At 37.3% G+C, this 23,279-nt stretch overlaps 1 protein-coding gene across 2 annotated transcripts in view; it reads right to left on the bottom strand.

The window, feature by feature from the left end:
- The window catches only part of GRK4 (G protein-coupled receptor kinase 4), a 134,051-nt gene that overhangs the window by 98,401 nt on the left and 12,371 nt on the right, over window positions 1-23,279 (bottom strand). The window contains exons 1-2 of one of the 2 annotated variants that reach the window (XM_027836184.1): window positions 12,581-12,662; window positions 4,421-4,516 (exon numbers count right to left, since the gene is read on the bottom strand). In XM_027836184.1, the coding sequence (XP_027691985.1) occupies window positions 4,421-4,472 (52 nt within the window). In that variant the 5' untranslated portion in view covers window positions 4,473-4,516; window positions 12,581-12,662. Of the gene's footprint in view, window positions 1-4,420; window positions 4,517-12,580; window positions 12,663-23,279 lie in introns of those variants that run through there. The other variant, XM_027836183.1, reaches the window with a different exon arrangement.

Genomic DNA, 23,279 nt, shown 5'->3' with positions numbered 1-23,279 from the left:
GTACAAATAGTAGTCACTACTGTAATGCTGATATTAGGAGATCAAAACTACACACTAACCATTCCACTTAATTCAACAAACTACAAACATCAATTACTCGCCTTCTATGTGCAACTCATTATGCTAGGGAATGGGGAGGGGATACAAAAATGAAAAAACAACATAGACTACTGCAAAGATATGACACTGATACATGTAAATATAATACAAGGAAGAGTAAAGCATGGTAAAAGAGCAATCCAGAGAAAGCACTCTAGGAACATAAAGGAATAATAGAAATCTTCCAGTTCAATAGGGAAAAGGGAACTGAAGGGAGAATCAGGAAAATACTCAACTCCTAATAAATACAAAACGTGACATGGAGATGCTTTTATGTTACCATTTGCTATGTTAACATATGTGTGTGTCTATATATATATATAGACACACACACATATATATATATACACACACACACACATATATATATATATATATATAAAGTATTTGTGCAATACAGTATTTCCCAGATTTCCAGAAGCAAAGACGGTAGAGTAAGCAGGAAATTTCCTGAACCCTCCCACATGCACCTCCAAACAACTATAAAATGGCACCCCAAAATGAATTCTGGAGTGGCAGAACAAACAAAAAAGACAGGGTGAAACAACTTTCTAACCCAAGACAACTTGAAAGGTTGTCAGGAAAGGTCTGTCTCACTCAGGTAAAAGAGCAGCGCTGCCAGGGAAGGCGTTGCCTCTGCAAGCCAGAGAGAGGTCAGTGACTAAGACTCCAGAGCCCCACTGCAGTAGTAGGCAAGCAGCTCCTGTGCAGAACCACCCCATGGACTTCAGTGTAGAACCTCCCCCCCTCCCCAGGTGCCTCATCACAGCACCAGGAGAACTCCAGCACAGCACGAGGGGCCCCTATGTACCTCAGTGCAGCACCAGGTGAACAACCAGCCACCAGCACCAGGCCCCTCCCACACGCCTAAGTATAGCACCAAGCTAACAGTAAATGTTAACACTACTCCTCTCAAACCCCACCCCTGCCCCAGGCCTCAGGGCAATGAGTTGCCAGATACCCGCTGCTCTCGGCAGCATCAGCCACCTCCCACATCCCCCACTTCCCTCACCACAGCGCTCACCCCCACCTCAGAGCAGCACCAAGTGAGTCACCAGACTTTCCACTGCCCCAACACAACACAAGGGGCCCCAAAGCAGCCCCAGACAAACAGCCAGGGCCCACAGCCCCAGTCACGAGAAGCTTGAGACAGTACCCCTTCCATCCCAGGAGCAGAGTTCAGCTTTAAAAGTAACAAAATAGGTTGGAAAAGATAAGCAAAAACCAAAAAAATAACCTGACCATAAAAGTTATTAAGTGACAGGAAAAACCAAGACACAAACTCAGGAGAGCATAACAATGTTAAGATGTTAATACACAAAACCTCAAAGAAAAATGTGAATTGGTCTCAAGCCCAAAAAGAACTCCTAGAAGAGCTCAGAAAGCAGTTTAAAAATCAAATAAGAGAGATACAAGAAAAACTTGGAAAAGAAATGATTGTGATGCAAGAGAATCATGAAAAAAGTCAACAGCTTGATAAAGGAAGCACAAAAAAATGGAAAAAGAGGGAAAAAATTTACTGGAAAAAAAACAACTCTCTAAAAAGTAAAATTGTACAATGGAGAAGGAAGTTTAAAAAGAAACTAACTGGTGAAAATAACTCCTTAAAAATAGAATTGGACAAGTGGAAGCTAGTCACTCCATGAGACATTAAAAATCAATCAAACAAAGTCAAAAGAATGAAAAAAAAAGAAAATGTGAATTATCTCATTGGAAGAACAACTGACCTGGAGAACAGATCAAAGAGAAATAATTTAAGAATTATTAGACTACCTGAAAGCCATGATTAAAAAAAGGATTTGGACATCATACTTCAAGAAAGTATCAAAGAAAATTGCCTTGATATCCTAGAAGCAGAGGGTAAAATGGACATAAGAATCCATCAATTACCTCTGGAAAGAAATCTCAAAATGAAAACTCCCAGGAACATTATAGCCAAATTCCAGAACTTCCAGGTCAAAGAGAAAATATTACAGTATTACAGCAAAAAAAAAAAAAAAGATAATTCAAATATCGGAGAGCCACAATTAGGATTACACAGGATTTGGCAGCTTCAACATTAAAGGATCAGAGGGCATGGAACATAATATTATGGAAGGCAAAGGAGCTGGAATTACAACTAAGAATTTCCTATCCAACAAAACCGAGCATAACCCTTCAAGGGAAAAAATGTTCATTCAATGAAATTGAAGGCTTTCAAATTTGTCTGATGAAAAGACCAGAGCTAAATATGGTATTTCACATCTTATTAACTTCCAGTACCAGTAACAGTAGATATGATACAGCTAAATTGATCACTGAAATCACGTTTCTTTGGAAACCAACATATGAATTCTAATAGAAGTAGAGTCCAAGCTACAAAATTTTAATCTTCACTAGTCACAATCAACCAGCTGTTAAATATGGTTTTATGGCACATATTATTAATACTAACAAACTAAAGGTTGACATTTGGTTAGCCAAACAATGCCTTTTGCATTGCCTTCTCCCCCCTATCCCCACATAAAACCCTAGCATCTTTTTAAGGTTAGAGTTATAAAATGCACATGTTTTCACTCCAAAGATAATTGGATCATTTTTGTATTATTAGATAACTTTTAAATATTAGAAACATGAGTTGGTGTGGTTTAATTTTAAAAATGGTAGAAAATGTTAGCTCCAACCAGCTAGTTTCACAGCCAAGAGCATACTCATGTACATCATTCAATCAACAGGACCAAGGAGCCCTGGGTCCACCCTGGGTTTTTTAAATGTGCATTATTCACAGAGGCACATTCCACTTCCACAAGATAATGGGTTTGATGAAACTATTTTTGGCATACAGACCTGCCTGATTCACTTGTAATACTAACACTCGTCATTTTAAGAAAAGATTTTAATTTCCTATCCGTTAAAGTTTTTCCTTGAACATTAGGAACTTAGTTTGATCCACAACTGTTAGTTACTTCATCTTTTTCTTAATACACTTTACCATATTAAATATTGCCCAGTACATGACCATGCTTGTTTATGTGTTCATGGTTCTAGGTTTAGTTGCACTTTCATAATAAATAAAATGCCTTGGGAACAAGAAGGGCAATGATTACTATGACTAGTTTAAAAGAAAGGAGATAAAGGAACCTTCCTTCAAATTCTTTACAAATGCTAAAGAATGTATTAGCCTAGTGTTTGTTTAAATTTGCACATTAATACTGTCATTATTTAAGCTATATGATCAAAAGTCCCTGTGATAGATTTTTTGATCCACAACTCTCACTGATTTGTAACCATAATATATGCCAATGCTGCACTTACTTCAATATATTTTGTCCAGGATGATAATATCAAAAGTATAGCAAAATAACTTCCAGTGTTCACCAATTTTTAAGCAAAAGAGATTTCAAAGAACTTTATACTTTATAGATACATAATTTCCAAAAATAAAGCTACTCATTACAACCATAGATTCAGAACTGGAAGTAAACTTGCAGGTCACTTAGTCCCATATTTTCACCTTGGAGAAAAGGCACAGAAACAGAGTGGTTAAGAGATACAAGTGGCAGAGCCAGGACTGAACCAATGTCTTCTGCCTCCAAATCCGGGGCTTTTTACACCAAACCACTGTCTCTTCAACAAGATAAAAACATATACAAAGCACTATTTTTAGAACTTACATTTAGTTATTAATAAAACAGAAAGTTAAGGGATGGGGGTGACAGGAATGATTCCTGTTTGGCTTATGGCTACCAAATTTTTTTTAAAGTTTATTTGGGTGATTATATTCTTAATATTGCCATTCAAAGTAGGTAAGAACATGCTATACTATTAATTTTTTTTCAGGTTAAGCAGCTTTCTAGTGAAGACATTTACATTTTGCTTTCGTACTCCATTTATGCAGCAAGCATTCATTACTTAATTTTAAAAAGGCTTTAAATCTGTAAACAAGAAATGTAACCAATTTTATAAAGTCATCCTTATAAAATAGTCCTAAATTGCTGATTCAAAAAGCATTCATGTTCTTCAAGCAAAGTGGAACTGAAGCACTGCAGAACATTGCTGACAAATTCATTAAGGGATAAAAATGTGAAAATACTGAAAATATTTTTGGAGTTTCTTTTTTTAAGTCAACTAGCACACTTTCTAACTGCAGGTTGAGAAACCTACAATATTTTTCATTGAGAAGAGATATGGAAAGATAAGGAGAATTTGTCTTACGCATGTGAATCTGATACCCAAGGAAAAAAATGCATTGAAAACCTTATGCAGTAACAGCTAACAAGGTCTATTCAAACAACTGGCAACATAATAAGCTTTAAACATACAAAGTGCATTATTAGCTCACCAATGGTATATCTGAGTTCATTACAATGGCTGATATGGGGTAACTTTAACATCTCCTTCCATTTCTTACTTCGACCATGTCGTTTGCCACCTCCTCCTAAGGGAAACAAAAAAAGATGATAAATGAGAATACAAAGGTCTACAAATATCCAATATGACTTCAGTGGCATGTATCTTCAACAACAAGAAAAATTATTTCTAACAATCCTAGCCTTCACATATGTGGCTATTACACGTGTGGTAATGGAGGCTAAACAGAATAAAAGAATCACAGAATTTTAAAAGTGGAAGTACTTCAGTGGTCATATAGGCTAACCCATATTAAAAAAAAATAGAAATTCCCATTATTAACAAAGCCAAATAAATGGTCATCCAGACACTGCTTGAAAACCTCCAATGAGAAGGAACACTCTGGGAGCCTCTGAAGGCAACCCAGTACATGTCTGAATAACTCTAAACGTTCCAATGTTTTCCTGACATCCTTTGTAATTTCTACCCATTGCTCCTAGAGTCAAATAGAACAAATTTAATAAAACATATACTCTTTGGCTCTTGACTAGGGCCTCTTATTTCAAATTCATATTTTAGTAAGGACAGTAATAAGTCAGGGAGCCTCCAAAAGAGGGCAACCAGAATAATGAAGAATCTTGCGTTCTTGCCATATGAGGATTGGTAGAAGGAGCTGGGATGTTTTTCTTGAAGAAAAGTCTTCCAATAGGAAACCTTTCCAGCAGAGTAGAACCTGCCAGAACTTGTACACTGTTTCTAAGGGCAAATAAGTAAAGTAAATAAATAGACACTTACTTATCTATGATTTTCAACACATAAAAAAGAGGTAACTTTTAACCAATTATAAAATTCTCTACACTGAAACATAAGTTCAGATCTAAGATTTTATGTGACATCGTAAAGTAATCTAGATATAATATTACAGAATCAAACAGATACCGCATATAAAGACTTTTTGTATTACTACAACTTGCAAATTGAAGAATTCAACACATGTTACACTAGGTCTCTTTTATAGAACTTTAACTATTTTCCTGGCTCCTGCAGCTGCAGCACCAATCTAACCCCACCCTGCTTTTTCCCCTTCATTCTGTCAGTCGTGCAAATAGCTACAGTCCACCGTGTTCCAAGTCAGAATTAAATAGTATGAGAGAGACAAACACTAAAAAGGGAAAATTGGTTATTTTTTCTATATGTAAAATTATAAAAAAAAAGAACCAGCAATGCATGCTATAAATAGCAGCCAGCTAGATGACTGATACAAATGAAGGCACTTTTGGATAACATTTACAAAGCTTGCATTCACACTTTTTTGAACATGCAAGGAAAGCCAAGGTTTATTCAAGTTCTTCATACCTGATACTGCTTCATTTCTTTTAGATCAGAGGTTTCCAGACTTATTTGGACTTACTGCCCCTTTTAAAAAAAATTACTCAGCCCCCTACCCTGGAAATCTTTAACCCTTTGGTGGTTTTTTAAAAAAAAATTGCATCATTTCAAAACAATATAAAATGTATTTTTTAAATGACACACCTTAAATTTAATAATTTATTGTATATTTGTGGGTTTTTTCCTGCAATGAAATTTTGATGACAAAATGTTCTTATTTTCTCTTCTTTCCTTATGCTTCTACTGCCTACTTATTTTTATTCAACACCCCCCCCAATAGCACCCGAGGCTACTACTGCCCCCTGAATCTGTCCAGTGCTCCCCAGGGGGCAGTATTGCCCATTTTGGGAACCTCTATTTAGATTTTAGCACACTGATTTTAAAAATTCTCATTCTCAGTCTTACATAGATGCGTATGAATGTATATTACTATATGAGCATGATTATACATATAAGTATATGTACGTGTAAGTGTATATGTGCACAGGTACATGTATGAATATGTACATCTTTGTGTGCATGTTTATATATGTATGTATGTGTTTATATATATATATATGTATCTTTCTCTCTCTCCCTCTCTACACACACACACACACGCATTTAATTGTAGCCTTGGGGTGGGGGTAGAAGGGGGAAAAAGAACAAAGTAAAAAGTGCACAGCAAAGAACAAAAGAAAGCTTAAAAGGAAGCAAAGAAAAGATGGATGGCTCTCAACACAACACATAGTATTTATAATATAGGCTTTCTTTCTTTTTTTTAATTTTTTTATTTTTAACATGTGTTTTTAAAGCTTTGGGTTACAAATTTTCTCCTTCCTCCCTCCCCACCCACCCTCTTTGAAAAGGCAAGCATCTTGGTACAGGTTATAGATATGCAGTCATGCAAAACACTTCCACAGTAGTGCTGCTGTGAAAAACTAAGTATATTTCCCTTCATCCTATCCTACCCCCATTTATTCTACTCTCTCTTTTGACCCTGTCCCTCCTCAGAAGTGTTTGCTTCTGATTAATCCCCCTGCTCTCTTATCTCCTTCCCCCCTTATTTTCCTGTAGGGTAAGAGAGTTCCATACCCCATTGTGTATGTTATTCCCTCCTTAAGTCAAATCCTATGAGAATAAGACTCACTCATTCCCTCTCACCTTCCCCCATTTCCCCTCCACTGGAAAAGCCTTTTCTTGTCTGTTTCATGTGAGATAATTTATCCCATTCTACTTGTCCCTTTCTCCTTCTCCCAGTATAATCCTCTCTCATCCCTTAATTTTATTTTCCAGATATCACCCCTTCATCTTCAACTCACCCTGTGCCGTCTATCTATCTATATCTGTATATACATACACATAATTTTTTCCCTCCTACTACCCTAATACTGACAAAGGACTCATGCGTTACAAATATCATCTTTCCCTGCAGGAATGTAAACAGTTCAACCTTAATAAGTCTCTTATGATTTCTCTTTCTTGTTTACTTCTTCCATGTTTCACTTGAGTCTCAAATTTGAAGGTCAAATTTTATATTCAGCTCTGGTCTTTTCCACAGGAATGCTTGAAAGTCCCCTATTTCATTGAATGACCATTTTTCCCCTGAAGGATTATACTCAGTTTTGCTTGGTAGGTGATTCTAGGTTGTAGTCCTAATTCCTTTGCCCTCTGGAGTATCATACTCCATGCCCTCTGGACCCTTAATGTAGAAGCTGCTTAATCTTGTGTTATCCTGATTGTATTTCCACAGTACTTGAATTGTTTCCTTCTGGCTGCTTGCAATATCTTCTCCTTGACCTGGGAATTCTGGAATTTGGCTACAACATTCCTAGGAGTTTTCCTTTGGGGATCTATTTCAGGAGGAGATCGGTAGATTCTTTCAATTTCTGTTTTGCCTTCTGGTTCTAAAATATCAGGGCAGTTTTCCTTGATAATTTCTTGAAAGATGATGTCTAGGCTCTTTTTTTGATTATGGCTTTCAGATAGTCCAGTAATTTTTAAGTTCTCTCTCCTGGATCTATTTTCCAGGTCAGTTGTTTTTCCAATGAGATATTTCCCATTCTCTTCTATTTTTTCATTCCTTTGGATTAACGTTACAGTGCTTTGATTTCTCAAATTGTCCCTAGTTTCCAATTTCTCCATTCTAATTTTTAAGGAAGTATTTTCTTCAGTAAACTTTTGGACTTCCTTTTCCATTTGGCCAATTTTGCTTCTTAGGTCATTCTTCTCATTGGCTTTTTGGACCTCTTCTGCCATTTGGGTTAGGCTATTTTTTAAGGTGTTATTTTCTTCAGTATTTTTTTGGGGTCTCCTTTAGCAAGCTGTTGACTTGTTTTTCGTGATTTTCTTGCATCACTCTCAGTTTTTCCTCTACTTCTCCTTTGCTTCTCAAAATCCCTTTTGAGCTCTTCCATTGCCTTGGACCAATTCATATGTTTCTTGGAGGCTTTGGATGTAGGAGCTTTGACTTTGTTGTCTTCTTCTGGTTGTATGTTTTGATCTTCTTTGTCATCAAAGTAAGATAATATAGTCTGACTCTTTTTGTGCTGCTTGCTCATGATCTCAGTCAATTACTTGAGTTATAAACTCTCTGTTAAGGTAGGAGTCTGTTTCCAGTGTGGAGAATGTACTGTCCCAAGCTTCTGGGGTTTTGTGCAACTGTTTTCGGAGATACTTCTAGGGACCTGTAAATTTTCAGTTCTTCCAAGGTGCTATGATCAAGGGTGAGGTGTTTACTCCTTTCCTGGCCTGTGCTCTGGTCTATGACCACTCTTTTCTGTCTTGGAACTATGAGGAGGGTTTCTTCTCCACAGCCACTACCAGCTCCACCACGCCAGCGCTCCTCCTCGCCCCAGGACTGCCACCCAGAACTGTGACCCAGATCCAAGCATGGGCAAAGCAAGAGAATCCTATCTCAGCACCACCAAAGAGATTCCTGCAATCCCCCTCTGATCAGTCACTCCATTCCCCTCAGTCTGTGGGCTGGAAGCTCAGGAAGCAGCCGCTGCCCCAAGGAATGGCGCTGGGATCCTGCGCTCCTCTCTCACCACAGCAGTCACAGACTTTTCCCACTGACCTTCTAAGTTGTCTTTGGCATTCGTGGGTTGAGAAGTCTAGAAATCGCCACAGCAGCCCGCGATTCAGTCCTCTGAGGCCTGCTCCAGGGTCGCTGCGGTCTGCACGCCCATGCCGAACTGCGCTCCTCTCCCTGCCCAGGAAAATATACCTTTCTGATCAACCATCCAAGCTGTCTTTGGCTGGAAATTTGTTTCACTCTGTCTTTTTGTGGGTTCTGCTCCTTTAGAATTTGTTTAGAGCCATTTTTTATAGGTATTTGGAGGGGTTTCGGGAAGTGCTCAAGCAAGTCATGGCTTTTACTCTGCCATTTTGGCTCCAGCCCTAGGCTTTCTTGAAATGTAAATTTATTGCTGTATATTTTGAATCCCCTCTCATGGTCTGTTATGCACATGGTAATGCTTTTTTTTCTTACTTTGTATTATTTCAGTTTTAGTATTTCAGTTTGTTTCTTTTTTCTCTTCTTATTTTGTATTTAAGTTTAAAATTAAAAAATTTACCAAGAAAATTCTTATTTGGCTCTAATGTTACTGAGTGCTATTTGAGCTCAAATTCATGAACCTTAGCCTTTACAGATTATCAATCCTATGTGTTCAGTTTCTATCCCTGAATAAATGACAAGACCACAGGTTCTTCCTACCTGGCTAGTCATGCCTTCATAATGCAGAGTGAAATGAGAAGAACCAGGAGAACAATTTACACAATTACAACAATATTGTAAAGACAACTTTTGGTAACTATGACCATCACAATGATCAACCATGATTCTAGAGGACTAATTAAGAGATGAAAGCGTGCAAAATGAGATATACATATGTAAATATATGCATGTTTATATATACATGCAAGTATATGTGTATGGATGCATGCAAGTGTTTATGTTTTTGGGCCTGGCTATGGCCAATGAGGACATCTCTCTCCAGACCACATGTTTGTAACAGGTTTGATTTTTCTTTCATTCTCAATTGGAGGGGAGTGGGAAAGCAGATTCTACAAAGCTCGAAAGGCTTTTTAAGCATGGGTCCTACTAATGGACTACATGCTTATGATCCCAATTCAGGAGAAATTCAAGATAAGGTTGGCAATAGGGTGATGAAATTTTTAACCAACACAAAATCTCCAAGGATAGTTACTAATTAAAGAGGGGTTGCAATCTGCATTAGTAAAGGGAATATCTAGATCAATGAAATTACAATTCCTTGAAGTATACAAAAAATGAATATATACAAACATATTTCCAATATCAAGTCTGTGATATAATAGCTAGTCACTTAAAAAGGAATACTATCATTCTGCCAACTCTCAGCTATACATATTAAACATGTAAATTATTATTAAAAAATATATCACAAGACTATAAGTATGATTGGCATATCTAGAAAACAAGCTTATCTCCTACTTCCTTTTCAATAGCATCAATTTGGATAGTATTTTAAATAGTTTAATCTAGTATTTGCTCATTGAAAGAAATCAAAATCCTTAAAGGAAATTAATTCCTTTAGCTAGTTTTACCACACTGATACTTCAGACTTTTACATTAAATATAAACACCCAGAGGGGATGAAATACTCCTACAGAAAACAAAAGAGTGGTACAACTGGAAAACAAATAAAGACACATCTCAGGTAGAGTCCCAATTATAATCTGGAACTATAATGCATTGTGAACTATGATAGCTATAATAATTTGGTCAGACTTTATCTTCAATATTCCATTCTGGACACCACAGAGGATATCTAGAAGATGACGACTAAGATTGTAAGGGACCCATTAATCATATCATAAAAGCTCCAGTTAAAGAACTGGAGAAGCTGGAGTAGGTATGATAGTTGTCTTTAAGCATCTTTAAAGGGTTTTCACACGTAAGGGAGTTCAAAATTGTTTATCTGCTCCTTGGTCAGCTCCCTAGAGCCAACTAGTAAAAGCTGAACGAAATCAAAATTTGGTACAATATAACTTAAAGGAGAAAGAGTCCTTTTGGGTCCTCCCTCAGGTCCTACTTACACATTTCCCAGATGAATTTAAATATCTCATATCCAAGCCCATAACAGGTTAAAAAGAACAAATTAGGAAAGCAGAACTGCTATGGGTAAACATGCCAACAAGAAGATAGGAAAGGAGAAGATAAGAAAACTATTAGAAGCAAGCATAACTAAAAAGCACTTCAGTCTGGTAAAATTTAACATAGGAACAGTATTACATACTGCCAAAAGCCCTGAAGGAATTACTGTAATAGTACAGTACAATCAACTGATCATAGGGAATCAGGAAAAGGTTAAATGATGTTCAGTAACCTCTGTTTAAGGAAGAAGCAGGTAAATGTGTAATATATTTTTGAACATTTCCATTCAAAAGGGTTAAAAATACTTAAAAGCTTGGCTTTAAAATCCTTGGTTATCTGAAAAACTAGCCTATCCAGAATCACTCATTCTGCAAGGTTTCCTGAAGCTAAGTTTTGTTATATTTAATGATAAACAACCCAGCTGAATAAAGTTTGAAATTTCTCTACATTTTTAGATAGATCATTAAACCATGTACTTAAAATGAATGAAATACAACCTAACCAACCTAAAAATCCTTCAAAGTAATTTCTCTCCAAATCCAAGAACCAAGTCTTACATTCTAGGAACATCAGTGGACTAATAATTTACATGTTATAATATATTTCATGAAGATAGACTTATCAGGTGTGCTTCATTAAAGATTAATAATCTGCATTCTAAAGAAAAATATGAAATTTAATTAATGTACATTCTAGAGAAAAAAATCTAACAATTATCTTAGACTGTCAGCAATATAATTTCTAATTTCTAATCCCTTTCATTTTGATTAAACTATCATACACAATTTCTACTTTATAATTCGGCAAGATAAGAGGTCTTTCTGTAACAGTCTGGAACAAGTTGTCAAAAATATTCAGTATTATTTGCTCTTTTTTTCCTTCTGTTTTGTTTTTTTCTCGCGGTCCCTCCTATTGGTTCCAATTTTTCTTTACAACATGACTAATGTGAAAACACGTTTAATAGGAATGTATATGTAGAGCATATATCTGATTGCACGCCATCTTGGTGAGGAGGAAAAAATTTAAAACCCCAAAACTTATGGAAGTGAATATTAAAAACTAAAAATAAATAAATTAATTAAAAATATTTAGTATTAGCTAACATCTACACATTATTACATATTTAATGTGATTAGAATCAAAAGCCAGACTAACTTATGCTGAACAGGTTTTGCCTCAAACTTAATTTTACAAATGATATAGACAAACAGGTTGTAACAGGACCAAACAGCTTAAGACGTGGAAAAAAAAATCTAAAAATATGTAATGATTACCACAAGATACTGTTGCCACACTGGGTGGGGGAGAGAGGAAGGGTGTCACCAATGAGAAAAGGAAGTGGCAAGCAATAAACAAAAGAATCTACTGTGAAAATTACCTTTCTGAAAGGCAAATAAGCTTAAATTAGAAAGAACAAAATTCTCATGTTCAATTCGAGCTCTTCTATGGAGACTTACAATATGCGGAGTACAACTCAGTACAAAAAAATAGAAAATTCAAACCTATGAACGACTAAATTTTTATTCATAATATATAAAAATGTCCAAGTAACAAAAAAAACAAACCCCCAAAACATAGTGGTGTAGTACCAAAAAGATTATACATCAGCAACATGCTTAAAAGTTGGTCAATTCTTCCACTTACCTAATGTAGGTCTTCAAGATAATTAGCAGTAACTGGCTTTGGACTTGCTTCACCTGGGTCATTCTTAACCTCACTAATACTGGTGGTTCTATTACTATTATAAAGGAACAAATCCCTTTGTCTAAAGAGAATTGGTCCAAAGCTGTATGACAAACTTTCTAGCTTATCTTCATTATTCAGGAGCACCAAACAGATACACAAACACAAAAGCTTCAATATGGGTGAGGAAATTTCTTTGCAATTTGATGACTCACTCCAGAAAGAAAGAACTCCCACCATTTATTAGCTCTAACTCAAACCAGAACACCACAATGGAATTTAAATAATCAAGATCTATAACTAACTCTTCAGGTTGACTCTAAATCTTCTGCTAGTCTTCCTTTAGTGGCTCAAACTTCAACATTTATCTAAAATCATAGAAAGTAAGAGACAAGGTTGTGGAGGTGAGAAATCAGCCAAGCCTTTTAGGCCCTACTTATACTACAGAAGTCAGTCAGTAAGTATCTAGTAAGTGTCCACTCTAAGTCAGGCATTGTGCTAAGCACTAAGGATACAAAGAAAGGCAAAGAGAGTCCCTGTTCTCGAGGAGCTTACAATCTAATAGGGGAAATAACATGAAAATAACTATATACAAACAGGATAAATAGGAAATAATCAACAGAGGAAAGCACTAGGGGGCAGCTAGGTGGCTCAGAGGATAGAGCACTTGCCCTGAAGTCAGGAGGACCTGAGTTCAAATCCAGCCTCAGACCAAACACTTGACACGTACTAGCTGTGTGACCCTGGGCAGGTCACTTAACCCCAATTGCCCCCCCCCCCAAAAAAGTCCCGAGCTCTCCATTTGGGGCAGCTAGGTGGCGCAGTGGATAGAGCGCCGGCCCTGAGTTCAAATCCGACCTCAGACCAAACACTTGACACTTACTAGCTGTGTGATCCTGGGCAAGTCACTTAACCCCAATTGACTAAAAAAAAAACAAAACAAAAAACCACAGGGAAGCACCAGAATTAAGAGAGACTGGGAAAGGCTTCTTGTATAAGGTAGAATTTTAGCTAGCACATGAAACTAAAACGCAGAGTTAAAGAGTCAGAGGGAGAGCATTCCATACCTGGGGATCAGTCAGTGAAAATGCTGAGAGTTGGGAGACGGAGTTTCTTGTTTGAGAAACAGCAAGGAGGCCAATGTCAGTGAATTGAGAAGAACTTATGGCAGTGTAAGGTGTAAGAAGACTGGAAAGATGAGGGGTGAGGGGTGGGGTGAAGGTCAGGTTATAAAAGAACTTTGAATGTCAAACAGAAGATTTTCTATTTGATCTAGGAGGTGATATGAAGCCACTGGAGTTTATTGAGGGTGACATGGTAAGGCCAGTCCTTTAGAAAGATCAATTTGGCAGCTCATAAACTGCAGTGGGAAGACTTGTGGCATGCAGACCCACCAGCAGGTTACTGCAATAGTGGAGGTATTAAGTCATGAGGGGCCTGAACCAGGGTGGTGACAATATCAGAGGGGAGAAGTTACAAAGATAAAATTGACAGGCCTTGGCAACAGACTGGATATGAGGAGTGAGAGAGTGAAGAGTCCAGGATGGCACCTGGGTTAAAAGCCTGGATGACTGGGATGATGTATCACTGACAGTAATGGGAAGTTAGGAAGTGGGGAGGATTTGGAGAAAAAAATGAGTTCAGTTTTGGACATGATGAATTTAAGTGGTATAAAGGACACCCAATTCGAGATGTCAAATACACAGTTGGAGAGGTGAGACTGGAGGTCAGCAGAGAGGTTATGGCTGGATATGTAGACTTGGGAATTCATCAGCCATAAAGATAATTAAATCCATGGAAGCCAAGGACAGGGTCACCAACTGAAACAGTATAGAAGGAGAAAAGGATCAGGACATGGCCCTGTGAGACACCCAAAATTTGGGGGTATGACCTGGTTGAATATCCAGCAAAGAAGTTTTGGTGGAATGATGAGGTTGGAAGCCAGACTGCAAAGACTTAAGAAGAAAGTGAGAGGAAAGCAAAGGGAGGTCTTCTCAAGGAGATTAGCTACAAAAGGTAGGAGAACTATGACTTTAAAGTGTGCTAAAGCCCACTGCCATCAGTATCTCACTTGGGACTCTGCAGAACTCTGTAAAGAACTGCTACCTCAGGTAGCTCTCTCCTTTAAAAGTGTGAAAATTAAGGCTCAGAGAGGTTAAGTGAGTTACTTGTAAGCATCAGAAGTAGGATTTAGAGTAAGAACTCCTGGCCTTCAAGTTCAGTAGTCTATCCACTCTGCCAATATTCTCTCTTCTATGACTAGAGGGGAAGAGAGCAAGAGAGTTGATGTAGACATTTGAAGTACCTTTGACAAAAATTGGGAATTCTGGATGGGGGGGGAAATTTTGAGAAGAAAAATGAGTTCTGTTTTGGACATGTTGAGTTTAAGATGTTTCCACGGAAAGTACATCATGCACACATTCCACATTATTTAATACAGGAGATGGTAGGAGCAATACACTAATCCCTGCCCCAATGTAATTTAGGCTAGCTTTTTCCATAAGAGGCATCGAGGTTCTGTTGGCTTAAAGGACTAAAGGCCCAGGATGCTGACATCACCTCTTGGTTGCCTTAGTACAAAACACACAGGAGGAGCTCCAGGAGTTCTATCTGATCTTGCTTGGCTGGTACATGACAATGCACAACTTGGGCAACACAACTTTACTCAGCTGAATCAGCTCAAGTGCTCCAAGATGTCTGTACTTGTTGAACAGCCTTCTGTCATTTACTTACAGCTAAGGAAATGTCTTTTTGTTAACTACTGAATGTGTCTTATTTTGTTCCAATACCAAATTTAAATAACTAGGGGGCCGGTCCCAGGTAGGCCAAGATCAGAACACAGGCAACGAAAACTGGTTTGACTGTTCTAGACTATATAGTAGGAGACACTGCATATTAAAAAAAAAAAATGGTTACTGACTATTATACTAATGCTACAAAAGACCAAACAATAAAGTTCTAGACACTTTCTTCAAATAGCCCCTTGAGGTGGGCAGTGCAAGTCTTCACAAGTGTTTCACAGAAAAGGAAAAGAAAGAGGCAGCTAGGTGGCGCAGTGGATAGAGCACGTGACTCCTTAAGTCAGGAGGACCTGAGTTCAAATCCGGCCTCAGACCAAACACTGGATACTTACTAGCTGTGTGACCCTGGGCAAGTCACTTAACCCCAACTGCCTAAAAAAAAAAAGAAAGAAAAGGAAAAGAAAAATGAAATACAAAGAATTCAAGTCACTATCTGAGGTGACGCATTGAGCAAGATGTGTGGACAAAACCTAAAACTATGGTGTACTGTGGTTTGCAAAGCACTCTACAAATTAGATCCTCACAACAACCTGGGGAGGTAGGTGCTATCATTATCCCCGTTTTACAGCTGAGGAAACTGAAGCAAACAGAGGTGAAGTGACTTGTCCAGGGTCTCAGTGCTAGTAAATGTCTGAGGCTGGATTTGAATTCAGTTCTTCCTAATTCCACACCCTCTATGGTGTCCCCAGGTGCCCGTAAAAAAACTAAGTTTTTTTAACTCCAAATTTAGGACCATTTTCATTACATCATGCTATTGCACCAAAGAGAAGAAAGTTATCAACTCTCAAAGAAATTATATAATAGAAGCTTATAGTTGGGGAGACAGAAAACATGTGAGAAACAAATGGAAACATTATATTCAGGGAAGTATCACTAAGTGTAAAATAACTCTATAATACACAAGTACTACAATGATTCAATAAAAAGAATAATGAAGTGGAATACAGTCTTGAAATGTTCCTGAAAGTGAGACTTGACCTGGGTTTGAAGAAGGTAAAGGAGAGGAACTGGTAGATAAGTGAGAAGGCGGCATTTCACATAGAAGGAATGGAACGTCAAAAGGTGACTAATCTTGCTGTCATAGAGGGTCCAAGAGTAACCAAGAAATCTAAGACAAAGAAAGCATTTAATAGTATATTCATTACACAATAGCAATATTTGGATACCAGCTGCTCCTCTTGGCTCTTTTATATGCAATCTGTATCTATTTAAGATTCATAATGTCTTTGTCATAACATTATATAATGCTAGACTCAGTAGCATCTATCTCAACACAATAAAAGTGGTTCAAAGGTTTCCTCTAGTCAAAGTGGACCCAGCTCATGGGCTAAGAGACATTTAGCTTCTGGAAGACATTTGGAAGCCACCCTAGACCCATTTGTCAGAACCTTTAAGATTTCTCTGGTGGCTCACAGGAAAATCAAATGAGCTCAACTGTAAATGTTGGTTGCCCTGGCTCCTCCAGACCTACAAACACACTTCAGTTTTCCCCAAAGTTGATCCCTGTTTCCTAGCTGCTACCACTATGGACCGACGAATAATAATATAGCTTCACCTTTTCATTCCTATAAATCCAGAAATAACCATAAACTCAAAGTAATCTCAGTGTTTTAAGAACATAGATGACAGGAGGATAATTGAAAGGGGAAGTCAAAGAGCAAATAGTCAAACAAACTGTAAACACAAAGAAAATAAAGGCAATTCGAAAAAACATGCAAATGAACTCGACGGCAAAACTTTTCTATTTCTAAATATACTATGGGGTTAGTATTTAATGGAGCAATTTAATTTGCATAATATTTTATAATACTTGCAAAGAATCTAATACTACTTCCAAAATGTCTCTCCAGACACTATACACGTTCCTTATAATTATACATTTACAGATTTACACACATATTTCATGTATTTTTGACCAAGAAAAGACTAAGCATAGAGTTTTTATGTATTCATTTTTGTTTGTTTGCTTGTTTTGGTGAGACAATTGGGGTTAAGTGACTTGCCCAGAATCACACAGCTAGTGAGTGTTATGTGTCTGAGGCTACATTTGAACTCAGGTACTCCTGACTCCTGAGCCGGTGGCTCCATCCACTTCACCTCCTAGCTGCCCGTAAGCAGGGAGTTTTTAGCCAAAATTCCCATTGTCTCTCCAAGATCTCCAGAATAAAGTCTAAATTTTGGATACTGTCATTTTTTTCCTCAGTCAACGATGGCCTAATTTGGGTTATAATTAGAGAAAAGTAAAGGAAAACTACACTAAATTTTTCAACAGTCTCAACATTACTTATTCTGAGAACTTTAGTTCTACAAATTTATGAAAAGTTGTGTGTCTTCCTAGGCATAGTATTTGGCTTATTAATTAAATAAAAAAGTTTATAGTCACAATAATCAAGGTTCACTGAGCAGAAAAATATTTTGTCAAGAAAACCAAAACCCAGATAGTGGATACAACTTGGCTGCCCATAAAAGTTTCATGTTAGCAATACTGTAGTAGTAATGATGAAACCTGTACATTATCATTAGAGAAGAAATGACAGATTTCTTTGTGGGGGAGATCGAGAAGAAGGGGGATAGTTTATTGGTCCAAAAATTAAGACTATGTGGCTCCCCATTTTTGAATCCTCTTAAAATGGATTATGTTTTAAAGAATATCCAAAATGCTAAGAATTTCAAGTAATATTTCATGGTCTTCTCTTAATTATCACTAAGTGCCCTAGCACTCAAATTTTTACATCAAATAACACACTGAAAATGCTGTCTATGAAATTACTAAATCTGTCATGTTTTCTTTCCAATATTCATCATTTCTTATTAATAAGTAATAAAATGTACTATTGGTTAGTAAAAGGTGATCTGGCATGTAACATCTCCACTGTAGCAATAATAGATAGAATTTACTTTGACATTTAAAAAAAAAAATTCCCAGCAAGCTCCAAGTCTGGAGCCTGCCACCACCACTCAAGCCCTCCTCCTTTTCTTCCTCCAATGATTCTTGGTACCCAAACTCTTGCTCCCATGCTATTTAGCATGATGTTTCACCAATGTTATCAGATACTTTCAACAAGGACAAAAATGGCATCAAGGTCACCTTGTGTGTACTTACATGTACATGTGCTGTCATCTACAGAATATAAGCTCCTTAAAGACAATGGCTGTTCCATTTTGTCATTGTACTATGCAGTACCCCGCAGTGCCAGACATGTAAAAAGACATTAAATAAATGTTTGTTGTTTGATTGAAAACCTCCCTTCTGATTTTGTACAAGGGAAGCAGCCCCAGCTTTGTCCAGAAATAGTTGAAAGAATGGTATTAGCACTCCTATTTACTGATGATCTTTAACTCTGTTGGAGAATGATTATCATAAGGAATTCTCTTTCCTCAGCGATGGACAGGAGAAAATGATCATTATAAGCACCATAGCTTCTTTGTCAACTAGAGGAAATTTCTAGTTAAGGAGTCAGTGTTCATCTGGACTTCAGTCCAAGTAGAGGGAGAATATTTCATCCAGCAGAAGTAGAAGGAACCTCAGATGACCTCTGATTACAGCTCACCAACCAAATTATTTCTACCCCTTCTAGAAAGTCTTTCTGGATATAGATCTTTCCTTTCCTCCTTAGCCCTCACCAAAATATTTCCTCCGTAACTCTCTAATGCACTGATCATGTAATATTACATATTATAGTTATTTCTGTTTGTATCTTGTTCCACTAATAGTCCATAAGCTCTACAGGGGCAAGGTTTATGTCATATCTAAACTACATACCTCCTCTATTCACCTGACATAATGAACTACACATAGCAGGCACTTACTAAATGTTCAGCGAATGCCTCTCATTGTAGAAATGGGGAAACTAAGGCCAAAAGAGGCTGACTTGACAAAAGGATAAGTGGTGTCTGGAATAGTGGTGTGTGTCTGTGTTCCCTGCTGTCAAAGAGGCTCTAAGAGTCCAGGAGTTCTGAGCTGCTATAGGGCTACAGTTGATTGGGTGGCTACATTAAGTCCAACATCAATATGGTGAGCCCTTGGGAGTGGAGGGCCACCAGGCTACTTAAGGAGGGGAGAACTGGCCTGGGTCATAAAAAAAAATGCAGCAGGTTAAAGCTTTCATATTAATTAGTACTGGGATTGGCCCATGAACAACCATTGTACTTCCATCCTGGATGAGACAGAGACCACTGAGTTCTTCCCTACCCCCTCCTACCTCCCCCCAAAAAAGGAAAAAGAAAGAGTCAATGGCAGGTAATAAATAACAAAATAGCAAATTCTGAGAAGACTGGTATGAAACTGATGAAAAGTGAATTGGGAAAAACCAAGGCAACAATTTATATAATCAGTACAATACTATCAATAAAAACAACTTTGAAAGACTTAAGAACTCTGACCAATACAATAAACAATAACAATTCCATAAGACCAACACATCTCAACAGAGAGATGATGGGCTGGAGGTGTAAAATGATATACACACTTTCAGACATGGCCTATACATATTTGTTAAAAGAAAGAACTTTCATTTTTTGGGAGGAAACAGAATTATGAGGGAGAATAAGAGATAAGGGGATAATGATAGTAATGCCAAAAAAAGAAAGAAAAAATGTTAATGAAACATTTTTAAAATGAGAGCAGATGTGCAGAAGGGGACATGAATAAGCAAGGTACTGCAGTGTTAAATTAAATGTATACTTTTTAAAAAGCTATATAAAAATAGAGATTCACTGTTTCCTAAGCAATCCTCTTTTTCTGTTATTTGTATATAAAAATATTCATGTTTGCTAAAATCAGAACCAAAAAACTGAATTAAAAAAAGCATGAAAATATGAATGGTGAACTCATATTGGTCAAATCTCTATGCCACACAGGATACAAAAAAGAGCTCTCATTCACCATGATAATTTTTCATTCATTTCTGAAGATAACCAGAAGTTTCCCTTTACAAATATGGGCAGTTCTTCATCTGCCTCCATCAATAAATAAACACTTGATTAAGTGTACTTATTAAGCCCCAATTATGATTCTAGGCACAACATTAGTCAGCAGGGATTACAAATACAAAAATGAAATAGTCCCTTGACCTTCAGAAACTCACACTCATTGTTGTCTTATTAAAGCTCAATTAATTGGCATTCTTAAAAATAAATATTTGGTTATGTGGTTATATGGAATAAAATATATTCTACTGATGTTTATTAATTCAATGTTTCCTAACCATGTTCATTCCATAGCACCCTTGCAAATTTCTCAATGTGTTAAAATTTATCTGGGATGATTTAGAGGCTGAGAGGGATCATAGGCTTACAGAATTCAAGCTACAAAGGACCTTAAGGTCATACAGTCCCACCCTCTCAGTTTTCAGATGAGGAAACTGAGGCACAAAGATACTTAAGCATGGTCCAAAGCCATACAAATAATAAATAAAAGGCAGGATCTGAACTTAAAGGAAGTTGAGACAGACAACACTATGCCCATGAAGAAAAAGGTTTTGGAGACACAGAATGATGTAGACTTATAGAAATAATGTATTTGTCCTAACAATTTAAGGAGCTATCGCAGAGGAGAAGGGGGAAGTGTTAGTGGGATAAGGTCACACAGAGTTTCCTACCAGACAGAAAAGTTCCACAGAGTTCTGATTCAAAGCATGGAAGAGAAGATCTGTATTAATAGGAAAATATTTTGGAATGGGAAAGAAAAAGGATAAAAACGCCCCTAGTTGGCAATATTTACAAAGGAGGATAGGTCACTTCATTCTAAAAATTTTTTAAAAATGTTATAGTGTATCCAGAAACTAGAAGAAAGCACAGTGTTAACTCATCTTTTAATTATTACATTTCACAGGTGTTAAAATTTAAAAACAAAACATGTCCAATAGAAACCAATAGTATAACAAGACAGTCCAAACAGCTTATGCAATTTTGAGCTGTAATATTGAGCTAATATATACAAAAAACCCACTACTATATAAACAATTGCTATTCCTGGTTAGACACATATGGAGAATCCTATTCAGTCCATAACACTTTAGAAAGGACAACAAACTGGAACACGTCTAAAGGAAGACAATTTAGGATGGTAAAGGAATGGGAAACTATGCTATATGAGGAATGGTTCAAGGAATTGGAGATCTTTAACCATGACTTAGGGAGGAGGATAGGATAGCTGTCATAAAAAAATATAACTGGCCATCATACAGAAGAAGTATTAGACTTGGTTGGCACAAGAGTCAGAATGAAGAACAATAGGTCAAAGTTTCAGAGAAAAAGATTTTGGTTCCACGCGAAGAATTACTTCCTTACAATTAGAACTGTCCAAAAGTAAAAAGAGCTATCTCATAAGGTGATGAGTTCCCCATCTCCAGAAGTGTTCAAAAGGAAGTTGGATGACTATTTGTTAGAGATATTGTTAGGCTCAATGACCTCTGAGGTCTCTTCCAACTCTGAGGCACTATCATTCTACAAACTATGAGGATAGGTTTAAAAAACAAGGCAGATAAAAATCTCTACCTTTGATTCATGTCTCTGAAGCAGAAACATTCACAGCACTAATAAGGCTAAACCCAAAGAAGCTTAAGTGATAGTAAGTTCACGTTAATTTTTCCCTTTCTATTTGGCACTATACCATGTCAATAGCTCTCAGGGACATGTCAAAATCCTGAGGCTGCACTTCCAGGAAATCAATTACTTTTCTTAAAATTACAGTGTGAAGAGAAGTAATCCTTGGAGGATATCAAGATGATAGTTCCCAAATCACTCAACAAACACCACAATCCCCAAATCCTATTATATTTTTCTCACATTCATCCTCTTCTCTGCACATCATCTTTCTGTTAAAGGTGATTCCAAGGCTCTCCATTGCTTAATAGCTACTAGCTAGCATTCAAAGTGGCCTTTAACATTTGCAAAGTGATTTACATATATCTCAACAATCCCATGAAGTAGTTGCTATTGTTATCCCCATTTTACAGATAAGGCCACTGAGGTATAGTCAATAAGGCACAGAGAGGCTAAGTGAATTGCCAGGTTCACATAGCTAAAGAGTCTGAGGCAGGATTTGAACACAGGTCTTCCAAGTGTAGTTCTCTAAACACTGCAAGTCTACTTGGCATTTAAAACCCTTTACAATGATTCCAAATTACCTCTCCATATTGATTTCACATTATCCCCCCTCATACAATCTCTATGCCAGACAATGGACTACTTGCTATCACACATTCCCGACAGTCCATCTGCTACTGCCATGTCTTTAGACAGGTATGTTATATTTATTTTTCATTTAGAGTTTCACATACCTAAAATATTCTTACTCCTCACCCCTGCCTCTTCAAATCCCAAGCTCCCTTCAAGGTCAGAAAAAGGGCCAAGTCCTAGGACAGGCCTTAGTTTCCTGTCCCCCAATTATTCTGGGTTTACTTGGTATAGATTTTGCATAGACTTTTCTAGGTACATGTTTTCCCTAGTAGAATATAAGCTCCTTGAGGCAGAAACTGCTTCATTTTGGGTCTTTATCTACCCTGAATGCAGCCCAGGGCCTGGCACATAAGGCCAGGGACTGAACCTCTCATGTCATCAACAGGGGAAAATCCCAGATAAGAAGACTCTGTGAATACAGACTGGCTCCTTAGAGTCTCAGAAAGTGGTCCCAGGTACCACCTTAAATGATTGGCCCCAGGTCTTAGAAGTAGGACCTGAACCTAAGTCTTCCTAGCTCCAAGGCTAGCTCTCCATCCACACTGTAGGACATATAATGGGATCTTGAAAAAGGCTGACTGAGATGAATTGGAAATGAATGAGAATCATGGCAAAATTATTACATATACCTAATACTATGAAGGATGGGGATAGTGATGGTGGTAGATTTTTTTAAG

The sequence above is a fragment of the Vombatus ursinus genome, unplaced genomic scaffold (genome assembly GCF_900497805.2).
Source record: "Vombatus ursinus unplaced genomic scaffold, bare-nosed wombat genome assembly UNPS02014818.1, whole genome shotgun sequence".
NCBI lineage: Eukaryota > Metazoa > Chordata > Mammalia > Diprotodontia > Vombatidae > Vombatus > Vombatus ursinus.
Note: the sequence above shows the minus strand (reverse complement) of the source record. Positions and strands in the feature narration are given on the sequence as shown.